The 23158-nt window shown below is 39.5% G+C and overlaps 1 protein-coding gene and 1 long non-coding RNA gene across 2 annotated transcripts in view; one reads left to right on the top strand and one right to left on the bottom strand.

The window, feature by feature from the left end:
• The window catches only part of LOC310719601, a 310811-nt gene that overhangs the window by 105650 nt on the left and 182003 nt on the right, over window positions 1-23158 (bottom strand). The gene's annotated exons all lie outside the window — the stretch shown is intronic.
• slc9a1a (solute carrier family 9 member A1a) overlaps window positions 5652-23158 on the top strand; it is a 39010-nt gene continuing 21503 nt past the window's right edge. Inside the window, exons 1-3 of the mRNA XM_083529461.1 lie at window positions 5652-5881; window positions 5932-6386; window positions 6508-7820. Of these exons, the coding sequence (XP_083385587.1) occupies window positions 7535-7820 (286 nt within the window). The 5' untranslated portion in view covers window positions 5652-5881; window positions 5932-6386; window positions 6508-7534. The remainder of the gene's footprint in view (window positions 5882-5931; window positions 6387-6507; window positions 7821-23158) is intronic.

Here is a 23158-nt window from a genome sequence, read left to right as displayed (position 1 = left end):
CTCTATAAACATTACACTAATACTTCCATCAACACCACCGCTGACTAGACAAGCTGAGTCAGCGCTGTCGTTTTTAGATTAAATTACAACCGCGATTTCAAAAAATTTGGGATACTGTTTAAAATGTAAATAAAAACAAAATATAATGATTTGCAAATCTCATAAACCCAAATTTTATTTGTAATAAAACATTAATTGTTTGAAATGTTTAGTATATTTAATTCTAAGGAAAAAATAAGGTCCTTTTGAATTTGATGGCTGCAACAGGTCTCAAAAAAGTTGGGACAGGGCCATGTTTATGCCACTGTGTAGCATTACGTCTTCTGTCCGTATACATCTGGGAACTGAGTTCAGTTGCTAAGGTTTTGGAAGATAAATGTTGTCCCATATGTGTCTAAAACAGGATTCTAGCTGCTTAGTTCTCAGTATCATTTGTTATACTTTTGATTTGTCTGAACAGTTTTCCACATTGCCTCATATAGCTGCTTTCTTTTCGTTTTTGGAAGTATCCTTTTCATAGCTTTACACCAACAGTGTTTGAGTTCTCATGAATAGGATAATGAAAAAGTGCTGAAATTTGCTGAGTCAGAACAGAAACTGTAACTTATGTTGGATAATACTGAACTTTTTGTTTGTTTTATATTTCTAATACCCACAGAATCACAGAAGACACACAGACACACAGACACACACACACACACACACACACACACAGTAATATATATATATATATATATATATACACACACACACACACAAATACACATGCATCAGTATAAGACCATGCCATTTATTATAGAAAAATTATATCTGAGCACACGAACAGAATAATTTTTTTTTCTGGCATAATTTTTTACCCTTTTTTATTCATAGTACTCATAGACACATTTTTTGACTTTTAGTACACTGTACATGGTATTTAGGGAAAAGCATATAAAAACTAAGGCTAAACAAGGCTTTTAATACATGGTGTGTTATAAAAATGTTTTTTAATAAAATCCAACATTTCTGGTTATGTTAAGGTTTGCAATAAATAAAATGTGAAATTATGGAGTGAATTTGGGTTTAAAAACATAACTGTGTATTTTGTCTTCGGTATATATTTCCATCATAGTTTGTTTACCTGTGCAGTGAATACAGAAGGAGATGAGATGGTTCCAAGCATCTTTTCTTTTTTTGACATTCTCTATGACAAATAAACTTGAAAAATTATGATATCAACACTTTCCTTTTCTGTGGCAATGCAAAAGAAAAATAGGGTCTAGGGTCTGCAAAGTAGCCGGTCCGAGAAGAAAATGCACAGGAGCCATCTAGTGGATGTTTTTGATATTTGGATAAATCTTGATTGAAGAACTGAGGTGACATCTTTCTACATCATTCATGTCTAGAAGGAGGACATATACAGGTATTTTCCTCTTTAGTAGATCTATATCATGCTGGCTGTGATGGCTCACGGTTATGCCTTTACCTCCCTGCTTGAACTTCAAAGAAGTTCTTCCCTCTCTCCACTCCTCTATTTTCCACTTCTATCTTCCAGCACCAGATGTGTCTTGGACCACAATGCTGAGAAAGCACACCTTTCATCATTACAAGGCAAGAGTTATTGCTCACCCTGGGGGCCTGCCTCTAGCACACACACACACACACACACACACACACACACACACACACACACACACACACACACACACACACACACACACACAAATGTGTTGGAATCTCTTACCTGACAAAAAAAAACAACAGCTCTATTATTACTCCAAAAGCTGTGAGTAAGTATGTGTGTGTGTGTGTGTGTGTGTGTGTGTGTGTGTGTGTGTGTGTGTGTGTGTGTGTGTGTGTTAAGATGTATGAGGTGAGGCAATTTATCAGCTGGTATACACACACACACACACACACACACATATATACATATATACACATATATACATACACATATATATATATATATATATATATATATATATATATATATATATATATATATATATATATATATATATATATATATATATATATATATATATATATATGAGAGAGAGAGAGAGAGAGAGAGAGAAAAAAGAGAGAGAGAGAGAGAGAGAGAGAGAGAGAGAGAGAGAGAGAGAGAGAGAGAGAGAGAGAGAGAGAGATATCATGCAGCTTTTCTTTTTTCTTTTTCTGAGCAATGAACCCTGATACACAGCGCCACCTCCTGGTGTCAATTCATCTCTGTCCCATCAAGACCTGTATGTTGGTAACGCTAATAACCTTTAATAACATTAATAACAGTGCTCATTTCTGTTTGACTATTTTTTTTATTGAAAATATAAAGAAATAAATATGAAAGAGGCCAAATTAAAAAATTTTACACAACACATTTATTTACTCAGATATAAAGAAATAATAAACTTTACCGAAAAAATATTTATTATCACTAAACATTTGTTTTACTGTTGCACCAACTCTCAAATAAAGCACCCAAACTGACATTTATCCAACATCCGGCAATTAAATCCGTCCGTGTGGAAACAGCAAAAGTTTTAAAACACCATAATTACTTTTACAAGAATATTTTGTCTCCATACTCTATGTTGAGTTTGGTTTCACAAATAATATATGTACATTTCATATTTATCCATGCCTATTTTGATTAGTGTATTCAAATCTTAAAATGTATTAATTTAAGATACATTTAGAACAGATCAAAATGATAAAAATGCAGATAAAAAGGTGTGATTAGGTTGCGATGTTATAGCTGATCAGTGTATTTCATTACCCAATTTCTAGTTTTTTTTCACTCATATTTCAAGCTAGAAAATGTCCTGTAAATTAGTCATTTCTATTATCTTTAAAATAAAACAAGGCAATTATTTAAAATCAGACAAAAATACCCTTTTAGTGAGAAATATGACATATATTCACATGAAACATTTAAAAACTAGAAACATTTCCATGTATTAGCTAACCTCATAACACCAGTGAAAGTGATCAGATTCGATTGAGACATTTGCTGTTTCAATTTATTTATTTTTGCTGCTATTTGTGAGTCTGCACTTGTAGCTAGTGGTTAAATCCAAGACATGCTAATCTCTAAGTAATATCTGACTGAAAAGACATCATGTCTGTGTGGTTTGGGTTAACTGCATGCGTCTGCTGAATGGGCTTACCATGTTCTCGACTGAAGGTTCAATTTAGCCTTCTCAAATGGGAAACACCATTGTAAAGATAAACCCAAACACCATGGTCATGAGTACTTTGAGAAGAGACTAATAATTAGGATGGGCTTAGAATCCATACATGTGAGATACAACCCGCCATTATGTTGCGCTTACATCATGTGTTTTAAATAGAGTAGGTGTAATTCCAGCTTTCTGAATTTTGAGACGCTTACTTGTGATAATTCACCACAATAGCAGTCGTTAGAAGGTCTTGAGTAAGGTTGTGAGTTTAAATTCCAGGGTACTGGGAAGGTGGTGGTAGCTCAGTGGTTAATGTATTGGATCAAGAGAAGGTCATGATTTTAAATCCCTGCACCACCAAGGATTCAAGTTGCTAGCCTCCTACTACACGTGTTTATCAAAAATGTGTTTCCACCAACAGAATTGGCACTTTAGATGTTGTTTTTGCCCACACAATTCCTTATAAACTTTATAGACGATTTAATCCCTAAATTCTTCCGATCAACTATTTCTGAAACACTGAAATACCAGGTCCAAGGTTTTCCCCAAGTCATGAATGGTGCTGCTGCCACATGATTGGTTGATTGGATCAGTGAATTGCACCAATGAGCAACAATCCATTGGTAAGGAACATAGTTTAAATTACAGGGTACTGAGAAGGAGGGAGGTCATGACAAGACTAAACAGGTCATGAGTTCAAATCCCAGCACCAGTAAGCTACTTTCGCTGGGCCCTTGAGCAAGGTTTTTCACAACTGTTTGATGGTGAACAGTGGTTTAAGCTCTTGATATGAATCCGGGATTATGCACAGTGCAGCTGCCACATGATTGACTGATTGGATCAATGAACTACACCAATGAACAAGAATTACAGAGGTTTCTTTTACATATTGTGAATAAATTAGGCAATGCATTGTCGTTTATTAGTTAGAATGATAAATGCACTTTAGATAGCAATCTAAGCTAATTAGTTATTGTAAGCATGTGCCTATAAGGTATGCTTTTACTTTTTTTTATCACTTTTTTGGCCTAGATTGAAAGCAGCTATAAAAATCATATGAAACTGATATGATAGCAAATGTTATACTGTAGCTAATCAGTTACACTGAAAAAGACTTGGCCCAATTCTGTATATACCAATGTCTATATATAGTCTAAAAATAACAGCCGTGCAGGACAGACAAATGACAGATTTGTTTGTCTCTTGTTTGGAAGTGTCTGTGGTCCAAGGTTACATTATGAACATAATTCCTTGTTGAGGTCACAGCTGTGCATGCTGTTATTCCAAGACCCATATAATCGACTGAAAGAGCTACATAAACTTTGGCAGGAAAAACTTCTCCTGTCTGATCGCAAAACAGTAGTCCAGCACTTGGCTTGAACAGTGAATCTATTTAATTCAATTGTTTTGTTTGACGAACGAAGAGTGATGCAGAATAGTTTCTAAGACGGCAAGGCAAAAATAAGAGCCATTTCATTTATCCTTCAGTGGAGCTCGTGGAGGTATTTGAATAGTCACTTAAGGCCAATGAATAACCAGCATCATAGAACAAAAAACCCATTGTTTTCCCTTTTTGTGTACTTTATACTTTATATATATATATATATATATATATATATATATATATATATATATATATATATATATATATATATATATATGTAGCACCTCGCCTCACACACATGATTTTCTTGTCAGATGATTCTCACTGAGGTTACAATGAATGTTTATGTGAAACAGCTGGTCCAGAATGTATTGCTTTCAGGATATCAGTTGCTAAAAATATCAGTTAAACATAGAGAAAATGCAGAGTCATGGCTGAGGTTCTAGCTGCATTGCAGATTTCGATCTTTCTATAGTGGCCTCGGGTATGGGGTGAAGCCGAGATGCAGGCATTGTGTCACTGCAAATGTTTATAGGACGAGTGGAGACAGATAACAGGGTGTGTTATTCAGTCAACCCTATATTTGATTTTTTTCTCCTGAAACAGCTCATCAGCCTCTCAAATGGTTTTTGAAACAGTTAAAAACACAATCAACTGTATACAATTATTCACATACCCCTATGTATCTGATGAATTCACATAGCGAATTCATCAGATATTTCATGCCTGATTGACATTGCACCTGACTCTCATTCTTCATTTAGTAGATAGTGAGTACCTCAGGATAGCTCAATGTTGCCATGACTGGGTTACATGAATAACACATATGGACACAACACCTATGCTTAGCTCCAGGGGTCGGTGCTAGTAACCCAATTCAACTGAGGGTTCAATGAAACCCCTGGTCAATTCCTAAAATAGCTGTATCCCGGTTACCTTAGGACAGATCAAGGGTCTTAGAGAGAGCTTTTAACTTGGGAATGTTGGGGAATCACCTGAAGTAATCTGTGGATAGGGATAGAAACGCCTGGGATGATTTTCTCAATGTAACAAGCATGGAAAATCTTGGAGAAGAATTTTTGCCTTTAGGAATTAAGAGGTGATTGAGATACTGGTAGCTCAGTGGTTAAGGATTTGGGTGACCAATTCACCCAACACCAAACACCTCCAAGCCTTTTTAGTTGTAAGCCAAATAAAATCAATGTAATTAGTCTGGAGGATGAGGAAATGGTAGCTCAATGGTTTTAACCTTAAACTTCAAATCTCAGCACCACCAACCTGCCACTGCTTGGACCTTGAGCGAGGCCTTGAAACCAAAACTGCTAAGTTGTACAGGGTGGCACATGGAAACGGGACCCTTGCAAGACCATAATTGAGTGAAACCAGTGCAATCTTGTTTAAAACCCCTTGCCATTAGTTATAATGGAGCAGTGGATTGGTGCGCAAAAAGTGTCCGATATGAAAGTCTTTTTATAAGAACGATGATAGTGTGAGCACTGCTAGATCCGGAACGGCAGTAGCTCACAGCCATCTTGGATCATCTGCTCTGACCTTTCAGAAGGTTTGACCTTGCAGACACACCAAGTCATAAAGTTCATTGCACTGTATTCTGACATGCTATTTAATGCAGGGGTCCCCAACCACTGAGCCATGAACCAATGGGCCGCATGGAAAAAAAACCTTTAAAAAGTTTGGAAAAAATTGTCATGTGTAAAAGGAAGTGGGAACTTTTTACATATACATTACTGGGGCTTGAACCTCCAACCCTACAATCAGCAACCCAGAGCCTTAACCACTGAGTGACCACTTTCAACTCAACTCTATTCAATTCAGCTTCATTTGTATCGCGCTTTTAACAACGGACGTTGTCCTAAAACAGCTTTTACAGAGGAAAAGATGTTATGAAGTTGGACCGTCTGTTGCGAATGGAAGTTTAGTGCTGATTAGTTTGTTTCTTATAAGTTTCTCCCTGAGATAATATGAGGAGAAAACCTTAAGAGGAACCAAACTCAAAAGTGAATCCATCCTCATCTGCCTGGTACCGAATGTCAATTAGTTATAGTTTAATCATTGGTGTTGTGTACTGTTCACTAATGGTGGTCCAAAAACATTTAATTAATCATAATCATGAATAATTAGGGGATGTGGAAGATCAATGGTTAAGGCACTGTCCTGTGGATTGGAAGGTAATGAGTTCAAATCCCAGCACCACCAAGCTGGGCCCTTAACCCTCAACTGAAGGTCGCTCTAGAAAAGGGAACCAAAAAAAAACAGAGAAGCTGCTGCGCCTCCGCGTCACAAGATGTCGCTGCGGTCCCTGAATTACCCCCTACCTCCCCATCACACACACCCATCGTATGTAATGGGAGGTTTTCGTCGGCGCTCGCTATTTAATCCGCGTCGTCGTCGTCGCCGGCCGAGCACGAGCTGCTGAGACATTGCGCGCGCGCACGCGAGTGGTGGCGTCCGGTAACGTCGAACGGAGCGCAAAACGGAAACCACCCCCTCTCTTCCCTGCTACTTCTTACCATCACCAGGAGGAACCGCGCGAGCAACTCTCTGCTCTCTGGGGGGGTAAAAAGTCGTTTGTTTTGCCTCCCGGGTTTTTTTTTTTTTTTGTTAATACGCGCGTGCGGCGGTGGTCTCGCGCTAAATTCAAACGTGGGCGCGCGCAGCGAGCGTCTGATGCTGACATTGCGGACGTCCTTTCGTTTTTTCCGAGAGAGAGAGAGAGAGAGAGAGAGAGAGAGAGAGAGAGAGAGAGAGAGAGAGAGAGAATTCGTGTCCGTCTGTTCCGGTTGGAGTTTTCCGGTAACGGAGACTGACCCCGCTGAACCCGACCTCCGTGCTGGTTTACGTACCTGGAAAGGGAGTGTGAGCTGTTGGGAAACTAGGAAGTAAGCCAGACTAGCCGGAGGTGCCTGTTCCTGAAGATGCTCCCTAGTATATTTTAGTGCCAGGTCACACACACACACACACACACTCCACCATGGCGTCACCACTGCACCGGACTTTAAGGATGAACGCAATGCAGATAATGGTTTTGGTGGGGATGATGGTGATAATGATGATGATGTCCACGGTCCCGGTGCTTGCGAGCTCCCCTCAGCAATCCCACGAGAACCCGAGCAGCCATCAAAAACCCGCAGGACATGGAGGATCTTCAGCCAACTACACCAAGAAAGCCTTTCCTGTGTTGGATTTCGATTACGAACATGTCCAGCATCCGTTCATCATCATCCTGTGGATCCTGCTGGCTTCCCTGATGAAACTAGGTAAGCCGGGTCGGTCTGGTCAGCTAGATTTATTATCTTCTGTAAGGTTTCCATCCTGTTCAGGATCCTGGTGGATGTGAGGGGTGTGCAAACACACACACACACACACACACACACACACACACACACTCTTCCAGCATGAGCAATTTTCTGTTTTCACAGATGAGCCAGTTGAGTGGTAGGTTACCCTTATGGTAAGTGATGCTCAGAGATTAAGGATCTGAGCTACTGGTTTAGAAGGTTGGAGGTCCCCAGAATTGCCAAACCGCCACTCGACCCCCGAGCAAAACCCTTAACCCTCTGTGCTCCATGGCGCTGTATCATGGCTGACTCTACATGTGACAAATCTGACTTTTACATCCATAATTGCAGAACACTTCCGAAACAAACCCCATATAACCACTGAACAAAACTCTAAAGTGCTAGAACCTAAACATCTCATCATGACCACCTTGATCTTGCCTATTGAAATAGCACCCCCTGCTGGTGTGGCATTAATAATAAATAAAGATCCATAAGTACTAACCAAACACGTTTGCGTTACAAGTGTCTGAGCAGTAAACTTTATCATGCACTATATAGACAAAAGTATTGTTGACGCCTTGGATGAAATATTCTCTTCACTTCAACTCGAAGACCCAAACCTGTTCCAGCATAACCATGCCCCTGTGCCTAAAGCCAGATCCTTGAATATATGCTTTATATGGGTTGGAGTGAAAGATCTTCAGTAAACTTCTGTAGAACTCTGACTTCAACCATTATCTAACCATCCTGAGGTTGCTCCAGCCCCAGTCACGTCCCACCTCAAGTAGATTGTGGACCTTTTAAAGAAGTAAATGTCGAACCAGCAAACATCCCGAACCATCTAGAGACGTACCAGCACCAATTGGATCCCACTTCATGTGGAGTTTGGACACTGAACCTCTTTGAGTATTTAAAGGCTCTGGTATGGAGAAGCTGGTGTTGGATCTGTGATGATCGCAAATGTTGAGCTATTTTATGAGTTGCTCAGGAGCTCCTGGTTTTATACCACAAATGAAATGTAAAAGACTGTAGAAAGAACATCACTTATAATCTTACACTCCAGTGCTCATGTTGGTTCTCACTCTCCAGTGTTCTGTATTGTTTAAAAACTATAATCACACTCTTGATGCCACCTAAATTAGGATGGGTTCCCCTTTTGAGTCTCTAAAGGTTTCTTACTCATGACATCTAAGGGAGTTTTTCCTTGCCACAGTTGCCACGGCTGTTCATCAGGGATAAACACACATCATTCACCTTCACTGTTTAATTCTGTAAAGCTGCTTTGAGACAATGTCTGTTGTGAAAAGCGCTATAGAGATAAACTCGACCATTGGGTTGCTGAATGAGCACAAATCTCAAGCACAGTCCAAAATCTAGTGGAACATCTTCCCAGAAGAGTGGCGGCTATTTTACGAGATTGTGGAATAGAATGTTCAAAAAACACCAAATCTTTTCAGGTGTCCACAAACATTTGTCCATAGAATGCATTTAGATGGTTTAACCGGTCCTTTGTGTAATTGCGAATAAACCAACGAACGAATAACACGCAAGTATAAATACGCATATGCTCATGATTCATCTGGACAAAAACTCTTGTTGGCTAAGATTAGAAAGGGAAACGTGGTCGTGTATCGCCTCGGCTCTCTTTGCTCATGCGTTGTGTGGGTTCAGGGTTGGGTTATAAAGTGACCTTTTCAGAGGAATTGAAAGTGATTGACTCATTAAGACCTACAAAACTAATGAGGGTGTCCGTGGGTTGGAACAGGCGCCTGTCTGTTTGCTTCGTCGGAAATGATTTCGAATAATTCCACGTTCTCGTACAAGATGTACGTGAGCGTCAAGCTTTACAAAATCTATCGGTATCGAGCAGCATTGTAGCAAGAGAGCAGTGACTAAACCTGGATTTAAATTAGGGCTACACCTTATTTGTTACAAATTTCTGGTCCTACCGCCTTCATTGTTAGACTGATGGTGACAGACGATGATCTATTATATATCGTCATCTCTCGCTGGTCTGGGCAGCTAAAGCATAGAACAGCTCCAACCTTGGATTAATAACAAAGCCTGAGATGTTCCATTTCAGTCCTCTTCCAACGTGTCAGTTTATCGACTCCTAATCTCAGTATTAGTTCTGCACTTTGACCGTTTGACTCTGTGGGTTTGAGAGCTTCGCCTATCTTTTGTGCGGCGTGTTGTCAATTTGCGTTTTATTTCAGCGAACAGTTCTGGGATCTTCATATCTCTAAGATGTTGCTCCATCTCATACTATGCTATGTTACTTTTTGTGGAACCCTTGCCAGAGAACCGAAAGTCTGTGGTGTGATGAGTGTAATGCAGAGATGTCCTAGCTGGAGGAGTTAAAATACAAGTCCAGGCACTGGCGATGACTCCATGTTTTAGACTGAATTAGGGATCCAATTAGTCTCCGATCAGGTCCAGCGCCACCATCTGGACTTGTGTAGCAGCTTTTTAGGAGCAGTTTCTGAATCCATAATGGAGAGTATGGTTCTTTTGCACTGCATTTTGAATATAGGGTGTAAGAAAATCGTAAAGCTCTCGTCTTTTTTTTTTTTTTTTTTTTTTAGAGTTTTGCGATTTTTAAAGTCCAAATTCGGCTCTGCAATGTTTCCCATTTCTGAGGCGAGTCGAATAAATCAAAACTTGATGATAAATGATAAAATGACCCCAAATGTTTGGATTGATCTGCTTTGCATGGATTAGTGTTCGCTAACTTGGCCAGTGATGACCGCAAATAAGGCTTTGGGCTACTAATCGTAAGCTTTCACTGTTTGAGTCTTTAAGCATAGATTTGAACTCTTTCTGCTCTTGGGTCGCAGTGTAATGGCTGACTCTGCATTTCTGACCCCAGCGTTTAAACAAGCCGGGATGTGTGGAGCAAAAATTTCACTGTGCATCAGTTTTTATGCGACAAGTCACTTTGTACGTGTATTTGTCACGATTTCATCAAATTCATTTCGTTTATTTATTTATTTACTTATTTATTTTAGTTTGTTGGCTACATTTCTACATCCTCCCATCTCTGGCTTAAATGCCTCTGGTTATTACCCCGGACAAACAAATTGTATCTGGCATTTTTATTTATTTATTTATTTTTTCATTACATTCCTGAGTTCCACAAGAGCAGACAAATGATCTCTGTAATAAAAGCTGAAAACACGGATGTTTTTCGCTAAGATTTTCCATCGTCGATTCAAAAACGACGGAAAGATGCAAATCGACTAATCAGTGTTTTTATTTGTATTTTGCAAGCCATAGTTCATTCTTACTCGGCTCTAATGTTTGCACAGCATGCAGGACACAGCGAGAGCAATGTAGCTCGAGCAAAACCGAAATGTCAGGAATGTTTAACACGCTGACACGGTGGTACGTCGGTCATCTGGAGCTCGGCTGCTTTAAATGAAAATAAATAAATTTAGATCTTGACCTTAATGCCACTTTTTGGCAGCGCGAGTTCAAGGGAAGCTCCGGAAGGCAATAAAATGGCATGGGCACTAATGACCGCTTCCATGGAAATCCTGTGTGTTTAGGGAAGCTCTGCCTTGATGCCCAACTCATTTGACTTAAATCTGCATTGTTTAATCGTATTGGGTGGCGTCCTTTCAGTTCTTTAATACTGAAAAACAATAATGCAGTTATATACTATGCCTATGTACTGCTGATGTTATGTACACACACATACACACACACACACACGCACGCGCACACACACACACACAGCTGTACTGAAAGCAAATTCCACCAGCATGATTGCATGACAATAAAGAATTGTGCCTCTTGCTAACACAGAGCCAGAGGTAGCTCAGTGGTTAAAGTTTCATGCTGGTATCTACAGGAGCCACCATTTGACTTTTAAGCCTGGCAGGTTGAAATTTATGTGGTGGGAAGGGGAGAGGGGATAATCCTATTTGAGGGGAACACTTCTGCTTCACTGTATGGACAAAGGTATTGGAATGCCTGACATTTCCAGCCATATGTGCTTTTTCCACAAACTGCTAGCACAAATTTAGAAGGCGCACAGTTCCAGCATGACACTACCCCTGTGAACAAAGCCAACTCCATACAGATATTCTGTTCATGAGTTTGAGAGGAAGATCTTGAGTGGCCTGATCTAGAGCTCTGACCTTAACCGTATTAAACATGTTGGAGATTGGAACGACGCCCAGGCCTTCTCACCTCACCTACATCAGTACCTGACTTGAGTCACACTCTTGTAGCTGAATGAGCACAAATCTCCATTAACACACTCCAAAATCTAGAAGAGTGGAGGTTATTATAAGGGCAATTGTGGAACGGGATGTTGGTATGAATCTTTTAAGGTTGCAAAATTCCAATATTTTCAAGACTGAAAAATTTTCATGGGAATTAATGGGAACGCACTTTTAGAAATTGACAAAATTGCGGGTTTGCCAAAAACCGGGAACTTGAATGTAAATCTGTATTAGTTTGCATGCATGTCTGCTTATTACGAAATTAAATGTTTGTTTGTACATGATACCGTTTGTATACATTTTCCCAAATTTCAAATTAAATTATTCTAAATATATTTAAATTTCTGATACCTTTCCAAATTGGATTATTTCCAAAATATTCCAGATGACGTTCCCATTTTCCAGAAAGTTTCCAGAAATTTACAGACCAACCTTTTGTCTATATAGTGTATATCCTACATGGAATGCATTGTAAAGGGAACTAATACAGGAAGTGTGTTTGAAGGTATCGTTCATTTTGATTGGGCCCTAGTAGAAACAATTTGGTTAAAAAAATATTGTACAGTCCAAAAGTTGCTCTGAACTGTTCAGTCATCGCTCATTACGTAGCTCAGTCATTGCCACGTTTGCAATTTCTCACACGGTTTATTTGCATCGCGTATGATTCTCAACAGTGTCGTTCAGCAGTAAGTCCACGCTGGGTGTGAGCTGTTCCCCGAGCTATTGGTATGCATTCAAATGGAAACGTGCGTAGTTTCATCGGCACGTCAATATCTCAGAGCGCTAATGTTAGATCTGTCGTGACTCAGACGCTCCTTGTTTGTGCAGCGCGATTAACCTGCATTGCGAGAAGTTCAGTCCACGCCTTTCTACGATAGCGTAGGCTCCGCCCAAGCTGATAAGATTAATTATTAGTCTTTGTTTTTTTGTTTCTTTTCGCAGCAGTCAACTTTATCGTCGTGTTCTTGCGTTTGGTCCCGAGAAACGCCTCCAAAGCCGAACCATGTTTCTTTCGCTGTGTGATTTAAAATAAAGTATAGCGGTGTATTTTTATTCTTATCCTCGCCATGAAATGAAACGCGACCTCGGTAAGAGTCGGATAAATAATTCAGTTTGTTTCAATATTAATAAGTGCTTGTTAACCGGAGCACCCAGGTTGCGTCTTATTCCCAAAGGAAGCTTGGATTGATCACTTGAAACCGTATAAAGGAATATAATAAATAGAAACCCAAAGTGGCTTAAAATGCTGAGAAACTGACATCTATATCTCCATTACGTAGATGCTTCTAGAAATCTATATTATACACAAAGTCTGGACCATACCGTCTTGACCCCAAGATTGTGCTTTTTGAACATCCAATTTTTCCATTGAATGTTATAATATCCTCTTCTATGTTCCACAAGATTTTGGAGTTTGCTTGTGGGAGATTTGTGTTCATTTAGTTAAATACTAATGAAGGTGAAGGCCTGGGGTGCAGTCAGCGTTCACATTCATCACAAAGGTGTTCAATAGTGTTGGAGCGCTCGCTCACCTCAAACAGATGTTGTATTTTTTAGTGAAAAACGAAGTACAATCGAGCTTGTATTGCACCCGTGAGAATGAAGTTGTTTTTGAGACTTAAGTGGTTGTCAAACACTAAAAATGTTGAACACACGATTTCAAAATCGTAGTTATTTGCATAATTAGTTTTTTTTTTTTTCCTGTCAAATTAAACTTGCATGAGCTTTATCGGCTGCTTTAAAGTCAAGTGTTTATTGCAGTAAGTAATCCACTGCCTTCAAGCAGCTTCGTGACATCCAAAGGCAATGTTCCTGTCACGGATATATATAAATATGGAAGCGCTCCAAAGATGCATTATCAGAGCGTTCTCTATTGACGAGAGCTTGAACATTTCAGTCTTGTAAGCCCCCTGTGCCCCTTTTGTCACTCTGTATGTTCTTGTAAACTGTATGGACTCGAGTATTGATTCTTTTTTAACTTTTTCAGCTATGTGTGTTTATTGTTTTTCCCCAAACTGTAACCTTAAAGTTGGAGGCACACAATTGAATGACGTCGTTTTAAATTTTCCTTTAAACTAGGAGACCCAAATCTGTTCGAGCATGACGATGACAATGCCCCTGTGCACATCGGTGGGCGTGGAAGATTTTAAGTGGCACCTTTGGGCTGAATGGGAACGCCGGATTCCCCCCAGGCTTCCTCACCTCACCTACATCAGTACCAATAATATTACTAACACCCTTGTGGCTGAATGAGCTGAAATCTCCACGAACACAAAATCTAATAGAACATCACCATAAGAGTAAACGTTGACTAATTATGGAATGGGATGTTCTAAAAGCACGGGAGTCTTTTTTTTTTTTTGGTCCATATTGTGTACAGTTAATCTCCGAAAATCCGCGGTTCGGAAAATTTGCAGGTTCTGTTTGGAACCTAACTAACAGCAAGTTGCATATTATCTTAACGTTTGCGGGAATCTGCAGCGGGACTGAATGTTCAAGAACGTTAGGAATAACATTTTACTAACAAATGTTTACAAACAAATTTTATAAATTTTTAAAACACGGTATTGTGTAATTCATTTTAAGCGATAAAGCATTCATCCATTACTTCACATTTTCTGTTTATGCACCAAAAACAATTTTTTAAAACTACATTTTAAATAAATTCCCAGTTTATTATCATGAAAAATTTCCGGTCTTAAAAATTCCTGGAATTCTGCATCCCTACTCGTATGTAGTGGTGTTACAAGATATTTCACCTTTATTTTATATATACTTTTTGGAAAAAATTTTTTGTGCTGGATTCAAGAAATGATCTGTTATGGATGAATGCACAGTTCACGTGGGCCTCAGTGACCTCAGAAATTTATCTGAAATCATTAAATCCATGATCATCTGCCAGATTATTTTTTCAACATTTCGCTTCCCTGTTGTAGGATAACCCTCAATTGTGTAAATTCCCAGTTTATTCCTATTAATTCCCGTTCAATCTCATAGAAAGTTTCCACTTTTGAAAATTCCTGGAACTTTGCAAACCTAAACAGGGGACACATGTAGTTAAGTGTCAATGACGTCAAACTTTCTTCTGAACCACTGCTGATTTCTGAGGATGTGACCGAGTGGTGCATTTTATATCTGGTGTTTGTCGCTGCATGTGTGGAGATTTAAACTCCTGCTCCACCGCACGAGCGCTGCCGAGTTTACTCTCCTCCATCGCTACTGTTTACCGAAGGCCACTAATGGTGCTGATAAGCAGACACTGCTTTACCAGAGAGCCGGTTCTACTCGCTCTGCAAACAGTATTAAGTGCTGCATGCGCTTAATTTTTTTTTCTTTTTCTCCTAACATATATGTGTAGGCAAGGTGTGGCGCTTTCTACTCGATTCCAGCTTCTAAACGTACCAATCAGGTTTTTGATCGAAACCTACCAGGAAATCGTTCTGATTCTGTCCATCGAAAGGGTTTAAATAAGGAAGTGGACTTTCTTGTTAATCTTTTACGCTAAACGAGAGCGGCCTTGATCGAGGCGAGCCAAGTTGATTATCTCCGTGTGGAAAATCTCTACCTTTTGTGCAGGTCATGTATTATTGAAAAGGCGAATTTGTCTTTAAACACGCCGCTTTGTCTATCGGGACACAGGGGAATCAATGCAATCATGTGCTGAACAGTGTCCCCCCCCCCCCCTTTTTCTCCAGTCTGTACACACGTTTACAGTAGCCCTCAGCATTTATACTGAAAATCCATTGAAATGTATTACGCTTTCATTCATAAGCACAGCGTGAGGCATCTGTGAAGATAATAGAGATGTTAACTGCTGAAGAACCGCATATTCTTTCATCCATGTGTCGTTCGTCCAATTTTAAATTGAATTCCCACTTTGGTTAAATAAAATTTTATAAAAATAAAATGTTGTACTCAACTGTTCTATTTTTTTCTAAATATTTAAACAAATCAGTCTTCATTCCTTCCAGCCTTCATACATTCACTCTCTCTATGCGGAACCTTCAGGATTTTCTCCTTTTAAGAGAAATATCTTACCCGCTGGACATAAAACACTGAAAAATCCATATCGCTAGAGTGTCATAAAAATGGAAGCAATTTCGTGCTTTTCAAAATCGAAGTTTTACAACGAACTACCAATCATATTTCAGGGTACTACAAATAGTATTTCTGGTAGAGCGTGAGCCACACTGCGCTACTTTATTTTTATTTTTATACCCCTGGTGGTGGTGGTGGTGGTGTGGATATTTTCAAGTTTAATAAAACTTTCTTTCGGCTTCTCCCATTAGGGGGCGCCACGTTTGATTTGGCATGTTTTACGCTGGATGCCCTTCCTAACGCAACCCCTCCCCAATTTATCCGGGCTTGGGACTGGCATTGTGAGTGGCTGGGGATGGTTCCCTGACCGGGGATCGAACCCGGGTCGCAGCGGTGAGAGCGCTGCATCTTAACCACTAGACCACCAGGGGACCTAGGATATTTTCAAGTTTAATAATGATAATAAAAAAAAAAAAAACTGTGGCGCTGCACTAAAAGTGCGAGACTGAGACAAAATTGCTGTCCGCCGCTTAACACGTTTGTGAGGGAACTCTGAGGGGTTTTAACTATGTTCCGTATGTACTGAAACAACCAGGCCCTGAAGATTGGGAAACAACTTGCGTATTACTCAGGCCTGTGGGATCAGCCTGGGGGTCTTTTGTCCAAATTTAAGCTCAAATCCTGTCTCTTAACTAACTTTGAGACTTTCAATGTAACCAGCTTGCAGGGCTTCAATTTTGCAGCTCAACCCAGAAAGTGGACTGAAATTGAGTCTTTGTGAATTTACATTCGCTAATATCTTAGTACATGTAACGTGTGTGTGTGTGTGTTCAGTTTTGTCTGTCACCTGCCAAGCGTGTCGTCTGTGACCCTTTGGCATAATACTTTTTTTTAATTTTTTTTTTATATCAGTTGTTTATCCGGGTTTCGGGGGCAACCTCCGATTCCGAGGGCTGAGTGGAAGAACCGGTAATTGAGTGTAGGAGGAAAAAAAGCACAAAAAGCAGAGCCTGAGCAGAGATGGAAAACAGACAACTTTGATTTTCCCCAGCGCAGTCTCTTCTCTAATAATAATCCCCGAAAGCTGTCTACTTAATTTAATATAAACATCATGTTCATTTATGTGTTCTCTCTCTCTCTCTCTCTCTCTCTCTCTCTCTCTTTTCTCTCTGCAGTTTTACCCATCTGTCTGTTTTTTTGTCTCTCTTTTGGTCTTGCTCTTATCTCCTGTTCTTGCTTTTGCTCTCTCTCTTTTTCTCTCTCTCTTTCTTTTGTCATGCCTGTCTGTCTTAATGTTTTCTTTCTTTCTTTCTGTGTCTTTTTCTTATTCTCTGCCCCCCCCCTCTCACTCTCATTTTCTCACTTTATCAAATTAAAACGCTTTCTTTCTGCATCTGTCAGTCTCTGTCTCATCTCTTACTTTCAGTATTTCTCTCTGACCTTTTCTATCTCTCACTCAGTCCTTGTCTCTGTCCCTGTTGCTTATCAGTTTGTGCGCTCTCTTTCTCTCTCTCTCTCTCTCTCTCTCTCTTTTGCTCACTCTTGCTCTTTTTTTTTCTCCTATTATTTAGTCATGCCGCTCTGTCTGTCATATCTTTTCTTTCTCTCTCTCTCTCTCTCTCTCTCTCTCTCTCTCTCTCTCTCTCTCTCTCTCTCTCTCTCTCCCCTGGTTCCTGTCTCACTTAGCAGAGGAGGACAAATTACCCATCAGGCTGTGCTCAGATTTACTCTTATTTTCAGCGGTCAGCTCTGCGTTCATATTTTTTGGTGTAGGATCTGCTAATGATCACGAAAGAATAAACTGTTGTAAATCACTTCACAATTCACACTTTCATTCATTCTGGTTTTTATTGAAATTGTACCCAAATCGTTTCATACCCCAGACCCACTTTTCATGGAGACTGTGAAATTCCATTGAATGCTTCAGGGAATAATTGAAGGTCTCTTTCTCCAGCCACACCTCACCTTGTCCCCTTTGTAATGGCTTGTATTTAGCCCAAAGCGAGACTATTTAAAGAATAGCTAGGTAATGTTTTGAGTCCGATTGAACAAGTGACTTCCACCAGTTTCCCAGAATCTTTTTTTGTCAGCCGGGGTTTTCTACACTATCCTTTCAATACAAGTGCTCTGATCAAGGTCCTGACTCAGATCAGTGCTGGTGATATGCCTGTGTTTTTGTTTTTTTTGTTCCCCCCCCCCCCCCCCCTTCTCAAACACTGCTGCATCGAGCTTTTGATGAGTCACCCTTACTTTTTTTTTTTCTTTCATTGCCCAATTGAGCACATCTTTCTCAGGCAAAGGCAAATGGATAATTTGTAATTAAGAGTACAGAACTGTATACTGTACAGTACATTTACTCACTATAAATTCGATCATGTAAATGTAATGACTATTCATCTCGCTATATTCTTGCAAATGTTTTCTGTGCGCCTCCGTTTATCGCAGGCGGTTTTGTAACGTAACCACGGCAATAAACGGGGGAATCACTGTACATATTTTTGTACTTTCTGGAGAAAATTGCACCAGCGCTCTTTTTGTATTGTAAACCCTCAGCGCTCAGTGAAGTGTGAAAGGCTTGTACACAGGGGCGCATTAGCAACATCAAAACAGACAAACAGATGTGCAGATGTGGAAACCAGTCAAAACCGCATTTCTTTGTCCTCCACTTGCACACTATTACACTGAAAATGAAAGAAATGTATTTATTGAAATTATTATTATTATTTTTTTTTTCCCCGTAAGAGGGCTTTTTCTGAAATATGCAGGACTGCAGTCAACCAATCCTGTGGCAGCAACTAGTTTCATGACATCATCCAGAGTGTCTGGTAATGTCCATACCAAACTCTAGATAATGGAGGGAAAATATATATATTTTTTTATGTTGCTGGTGCCAGATTTTCAAGAATGAGCTGATCTACTGGGATTTTTACTCTAATATACAGTATATCCAATTTTCTACTCCAGAATAGTCTCCATTATATTTTATGCAGCATTGCATGGAAAGTGTGCCCAACAAGCCGTAGTTCTGTGGGTAGAAACCCCCTTTTTTGTGGTGTGAGTAGAATGCTCAGACGTCTTCAAGCTGAAAGGAAGCCTGAGGTTTCGTGAATAAGCACTCTCTACAACCCTAATATAAAAGTTCTATAGAAATAAGTCATTTTGAATGGGATATTAAAGAAATAAATACATACGGTCTCAATTGAAAAGAAAGATCTGTTAATTCTATGGCTTTATGTATCCGAGGCGAGGCCAAGTGCTTCAATAGAATCAGTGGCCCAGTCAAAGTCCAGATAACATCCTGAATGAAATGCTTTGGTGGGATCTTAAAAGAACCGTGCATAAACAAATTGTTGCAAAATCTTTAATGAGCTGAAGAAAGGCTACATTTAGAATAGGTTTAGAATAGGTCAAAGTTCCTCCACAGTAATGCGAGTTACTTGAAGTCATTCCTGCTTGAAGTGGTTTGACAAGCGATTGAATCATAAGGTGTGCTAACTTTTTCACACGGGATTTCTCCATTTCAGCTTGAATATTGTAAGCAAATAAATAATTACATCTGAGGTTGTCTCGTGATCTGATAAGTACAAGATTGTGATCAGACTTAAAACCATAGAAATGAAAGCGGTTAAGTTTTCACTTTCATATGACAATGGGCAAGAAGGTAAGCATTTTGCAAATACAGTAGACATGTAACATACAAGTTAAATCAAAGGACACAAAGAAAAGTTTGGCACCATGTACTTCACGATTGTTAATTTTTTAGGTGATGTGAAACTTTTTCTGAGGTACTCGAATGACTTCTGGTCTGTCGCGTGAAAAGGCGGTGCAACAGGTTGGCTCGGGTTTTTAGCTTGTTGCATCTCTTCAATGGGCGTGCCCGTGTTTGTTTGTTTGTGTTGCCTTGGACTTCAGCTTACCACAGCTTGCCTCACACTTCCGTTCAGTTGCTGCTTTGCAAAAGTGATGCATTGTCTGTGAGTTTCAGTGATCATGAGAGTTAACAAAAATATTTTGGGTTTTGTTTAAATCACAGATTCGGAATAGACATGTTTTCATGTCCCGGGTATCTGCTTTTGCTTGTACTATGTAAAAAAATAAATAAATAAATAAATAATACAAAAATAGACACCCAGAAATACAAAAATAAGTAAATAAATACATTAAAATATATATATATTTCACCCAAACTACGTCTCGCCTCCTCACTGTAAAAATGGTGTGTTTCTAAACAAGCATCTCCCATAGTTATTCACGAAGCCTAATTATTTATTCCATTTCCCCACCAACCAACAGAATTGTACATTGCACATAACGTTAAAGGTTCTGATTTCAATAGCAATGAATATAAAAAAGATCGTAATAATGCACTTTTAATAGGCTAAATATCTCTTGAATAGGAACACTAATTTGTCTGTACAGTGCAAAACAAAATAAAACATTAGGAGGCATAAAATAAATACTTTTAAAATCATAATCAAATCTCCAGAATAATACTGGTAGTCACTCATGTCATTTTCTGTTCCAGACTCCCGTTAAAGAAAGGAACAATTATGCGGCCCTCACAGGGGGGATAATAAAAGATCAGGGACCCCTGGATTGCGGCTGTATCGCGCCTTTGAATTTAAGACCTTTTATATAATGTGCCAAACATTCATCTTAATACCTGCTAAATGCTAAACAGCGTTTTGACTTTGGGACACAGTCGTTTTCTGTGTTCTTTGACAGAAAAGACGACTATGGGAGGGTGTGGGGAATCTCTTTTGTTTTTTTTCGCACATTTGTTCGATTGCTCAATTGCAGTTGTTGTGGTTGTAAAATGCGTTAGTAGTTCAGACTTGGCAAGCGATTAAAACATTCCCCCCCCCCCCCACCAAAGCAACCTGTTAAATTTATTTGACTCATAGTTTAATGATAAAAAAAATTGAGCACTGTGCCAAAACTCATAATAGTGTAATTCATTAAATATTGCGTTGGTGTACGATAATGTAGGGACGACAGTCATGCATACTAAAGCTGCTGACTTCTGAAATCTTACAGATGGTGTTGATTTGTACTAATGTCTAAAACAGCAATAGTTCCCAAATAGTGGCCCCAAAATGTGGTTCCTAATTGCTACAAGGCTCCTTCCTAACACCTGACTCCTGCTAACAAGGAATGGTGAAGACTAACAATCTCCATGCCACGAAAATCTAGAAACCACATGTATTTGCATCACAAGGCAACACACATTGCGGTCTGCTTCTTCCACGTACTTGGTCCCATGATTGACTAAATGACACCATGGGTGGCTGTGTGTTCAAACCTTATGATCTGTTGTTTTTAAAAATAATAATAATAATAATAAATAAATAAAAAGGGGGGGGGTTTGGGACTTTGGGTTTTTTAAATACATAAGCTGTCCTCCTCTAAATAAAGGGGAATCCCTCAATAAATCCCTTGTCATAACAGTCTCAAACCAGCATATGGGCTTGTTCTGTTTATGGTCTTGGAGCATACTGGTGCTTAGCCAGAAACACATTTTGTGCAGAAGTGTCCGTAGATAAGCCCTGCAGGGAATATTAATAACGTAAAGTAGTTTGTGGCCTTTTTCATAAAAGTTCATATGTGTTCTAATAAATCCCCAACGTGATGCTGGTCTTTGGTGCAAATGTTAAGATTCACCTTTTGAGCCCGCTGTTCACCAAAGCCTGATTTATCTGTTCCATTAACAACACTTTGAACAGAGTGCTTAGTGACGTACGAGTGGAGCACACGGTCTTCCTCTTGAACTACATCGCAGTGTAAGAACAGTCTGTATTAGGCTTAGTGAGATTTGCAGATACACATCGTTGCTTCAGGATAAGAGTTAACGATGTGATGCATCAATTTCAAAAAGTGTGCATCAGATACAAGTTGGCGAATGTATCACGATGCATTAATTCAAACATATTTGCATCAGAAAAAAAAAAAAAAAGTATTTATATTTATTTAGTAGGTGTGCTAGACTTTTTATTTTATTTACAAAGCGACCAATAATTTATGACTAATATTTGATATGTGGATTGATTACTTCTCGCTAAACGGCACGTTCTCTCAGCAACGCTGCTGCTACGTAAAAAACGACGTATTGCAACACTACAGAGACCTAAGAGTCCTAAAGAATACAGATTAACATGGCAGAGGTAGAGCTGCATCTTCCTGGAAACAGAACAGGAAAATAACATTCGGTTTTATTTCATCTTTTTTCTTTGACTACAAAGGACTGTTTGTGAAAGGGCCATGTGTTAGAAGTCAGAAGATGGTTAGAAGTCTGAAGTAAAGAAATAAAAGCAGACTATCTGTAGCATATTGAATGGCATCATATTGTGTTGAATCGTACATTGTGTTGAATAGCAGTTAAAATTATGTGTTTTGAGTACAATTCTCTTATACTGACCACTGGATCTTCAACATGCACCTCCTGGTAAAAAACTCTCTGAGGATTTGAGAATTGGCCTTGGTTATAAGAAGATCGTAAAAACTGAGTTACAGTACAGTGGCCAGGGTCATACAGAGGTTTTCCAAGACGGGTTCCACTCGGAACAGACCTCGCAAGGGTCCATCACAGAAGCGAAGTCCTCATGCTGTGCATCAGGTGCTGCCAGCATTGCTTTAGAGGCTGTAGAAGCAGAAAGTCCACTTGACCGGGCTCAGACAATACGCCAAACACTGCAACAAGTACCGGTTTGCATGGTTGTTGTCCCAGAACGAAGCCTCTTCTGAAGCTCCTCACAAGAAAGCCTGCAAACAGTTTGCTGAGGACGACCTGTCCAAGAGCATAATTTATTGGAAGCTTGTCCTGTGGTCTGATGACACTTAGATAAACTTGTTTTGCTCAGATGCTGTCCAGCCCTGGTGAGGAGAACAAAGAAAATTGTGTCTTGTCTAGCATACAGTCAAGCATGGTGGTGGTAGCATCATGGCCTGGGGCTGCATTAATGCTTCTGGAACAGAGAAGCCGCAGTTCATTGAGGGGAAACATGGATTCCAATATGTGCTGTGACATTCTGAAGCAGAACATACTGTAAT

The sequence above is a fragment of the Silurus aristotelis genome (genome assembly GCF_946808225.1).
Source record: "Silurus aristotelis genome assembly, chromosome: 25".
In the NCBI taxonomy this organism is placed as follows: Eukaryota; Metazoa; Chordata; class Actinopteri; order Siluriformes; family Siluridae; genus Silurus; species Silurus aristotelis.
This window is presented reverse-complemented; position numbering and strand designations above follow the sequence as displayed.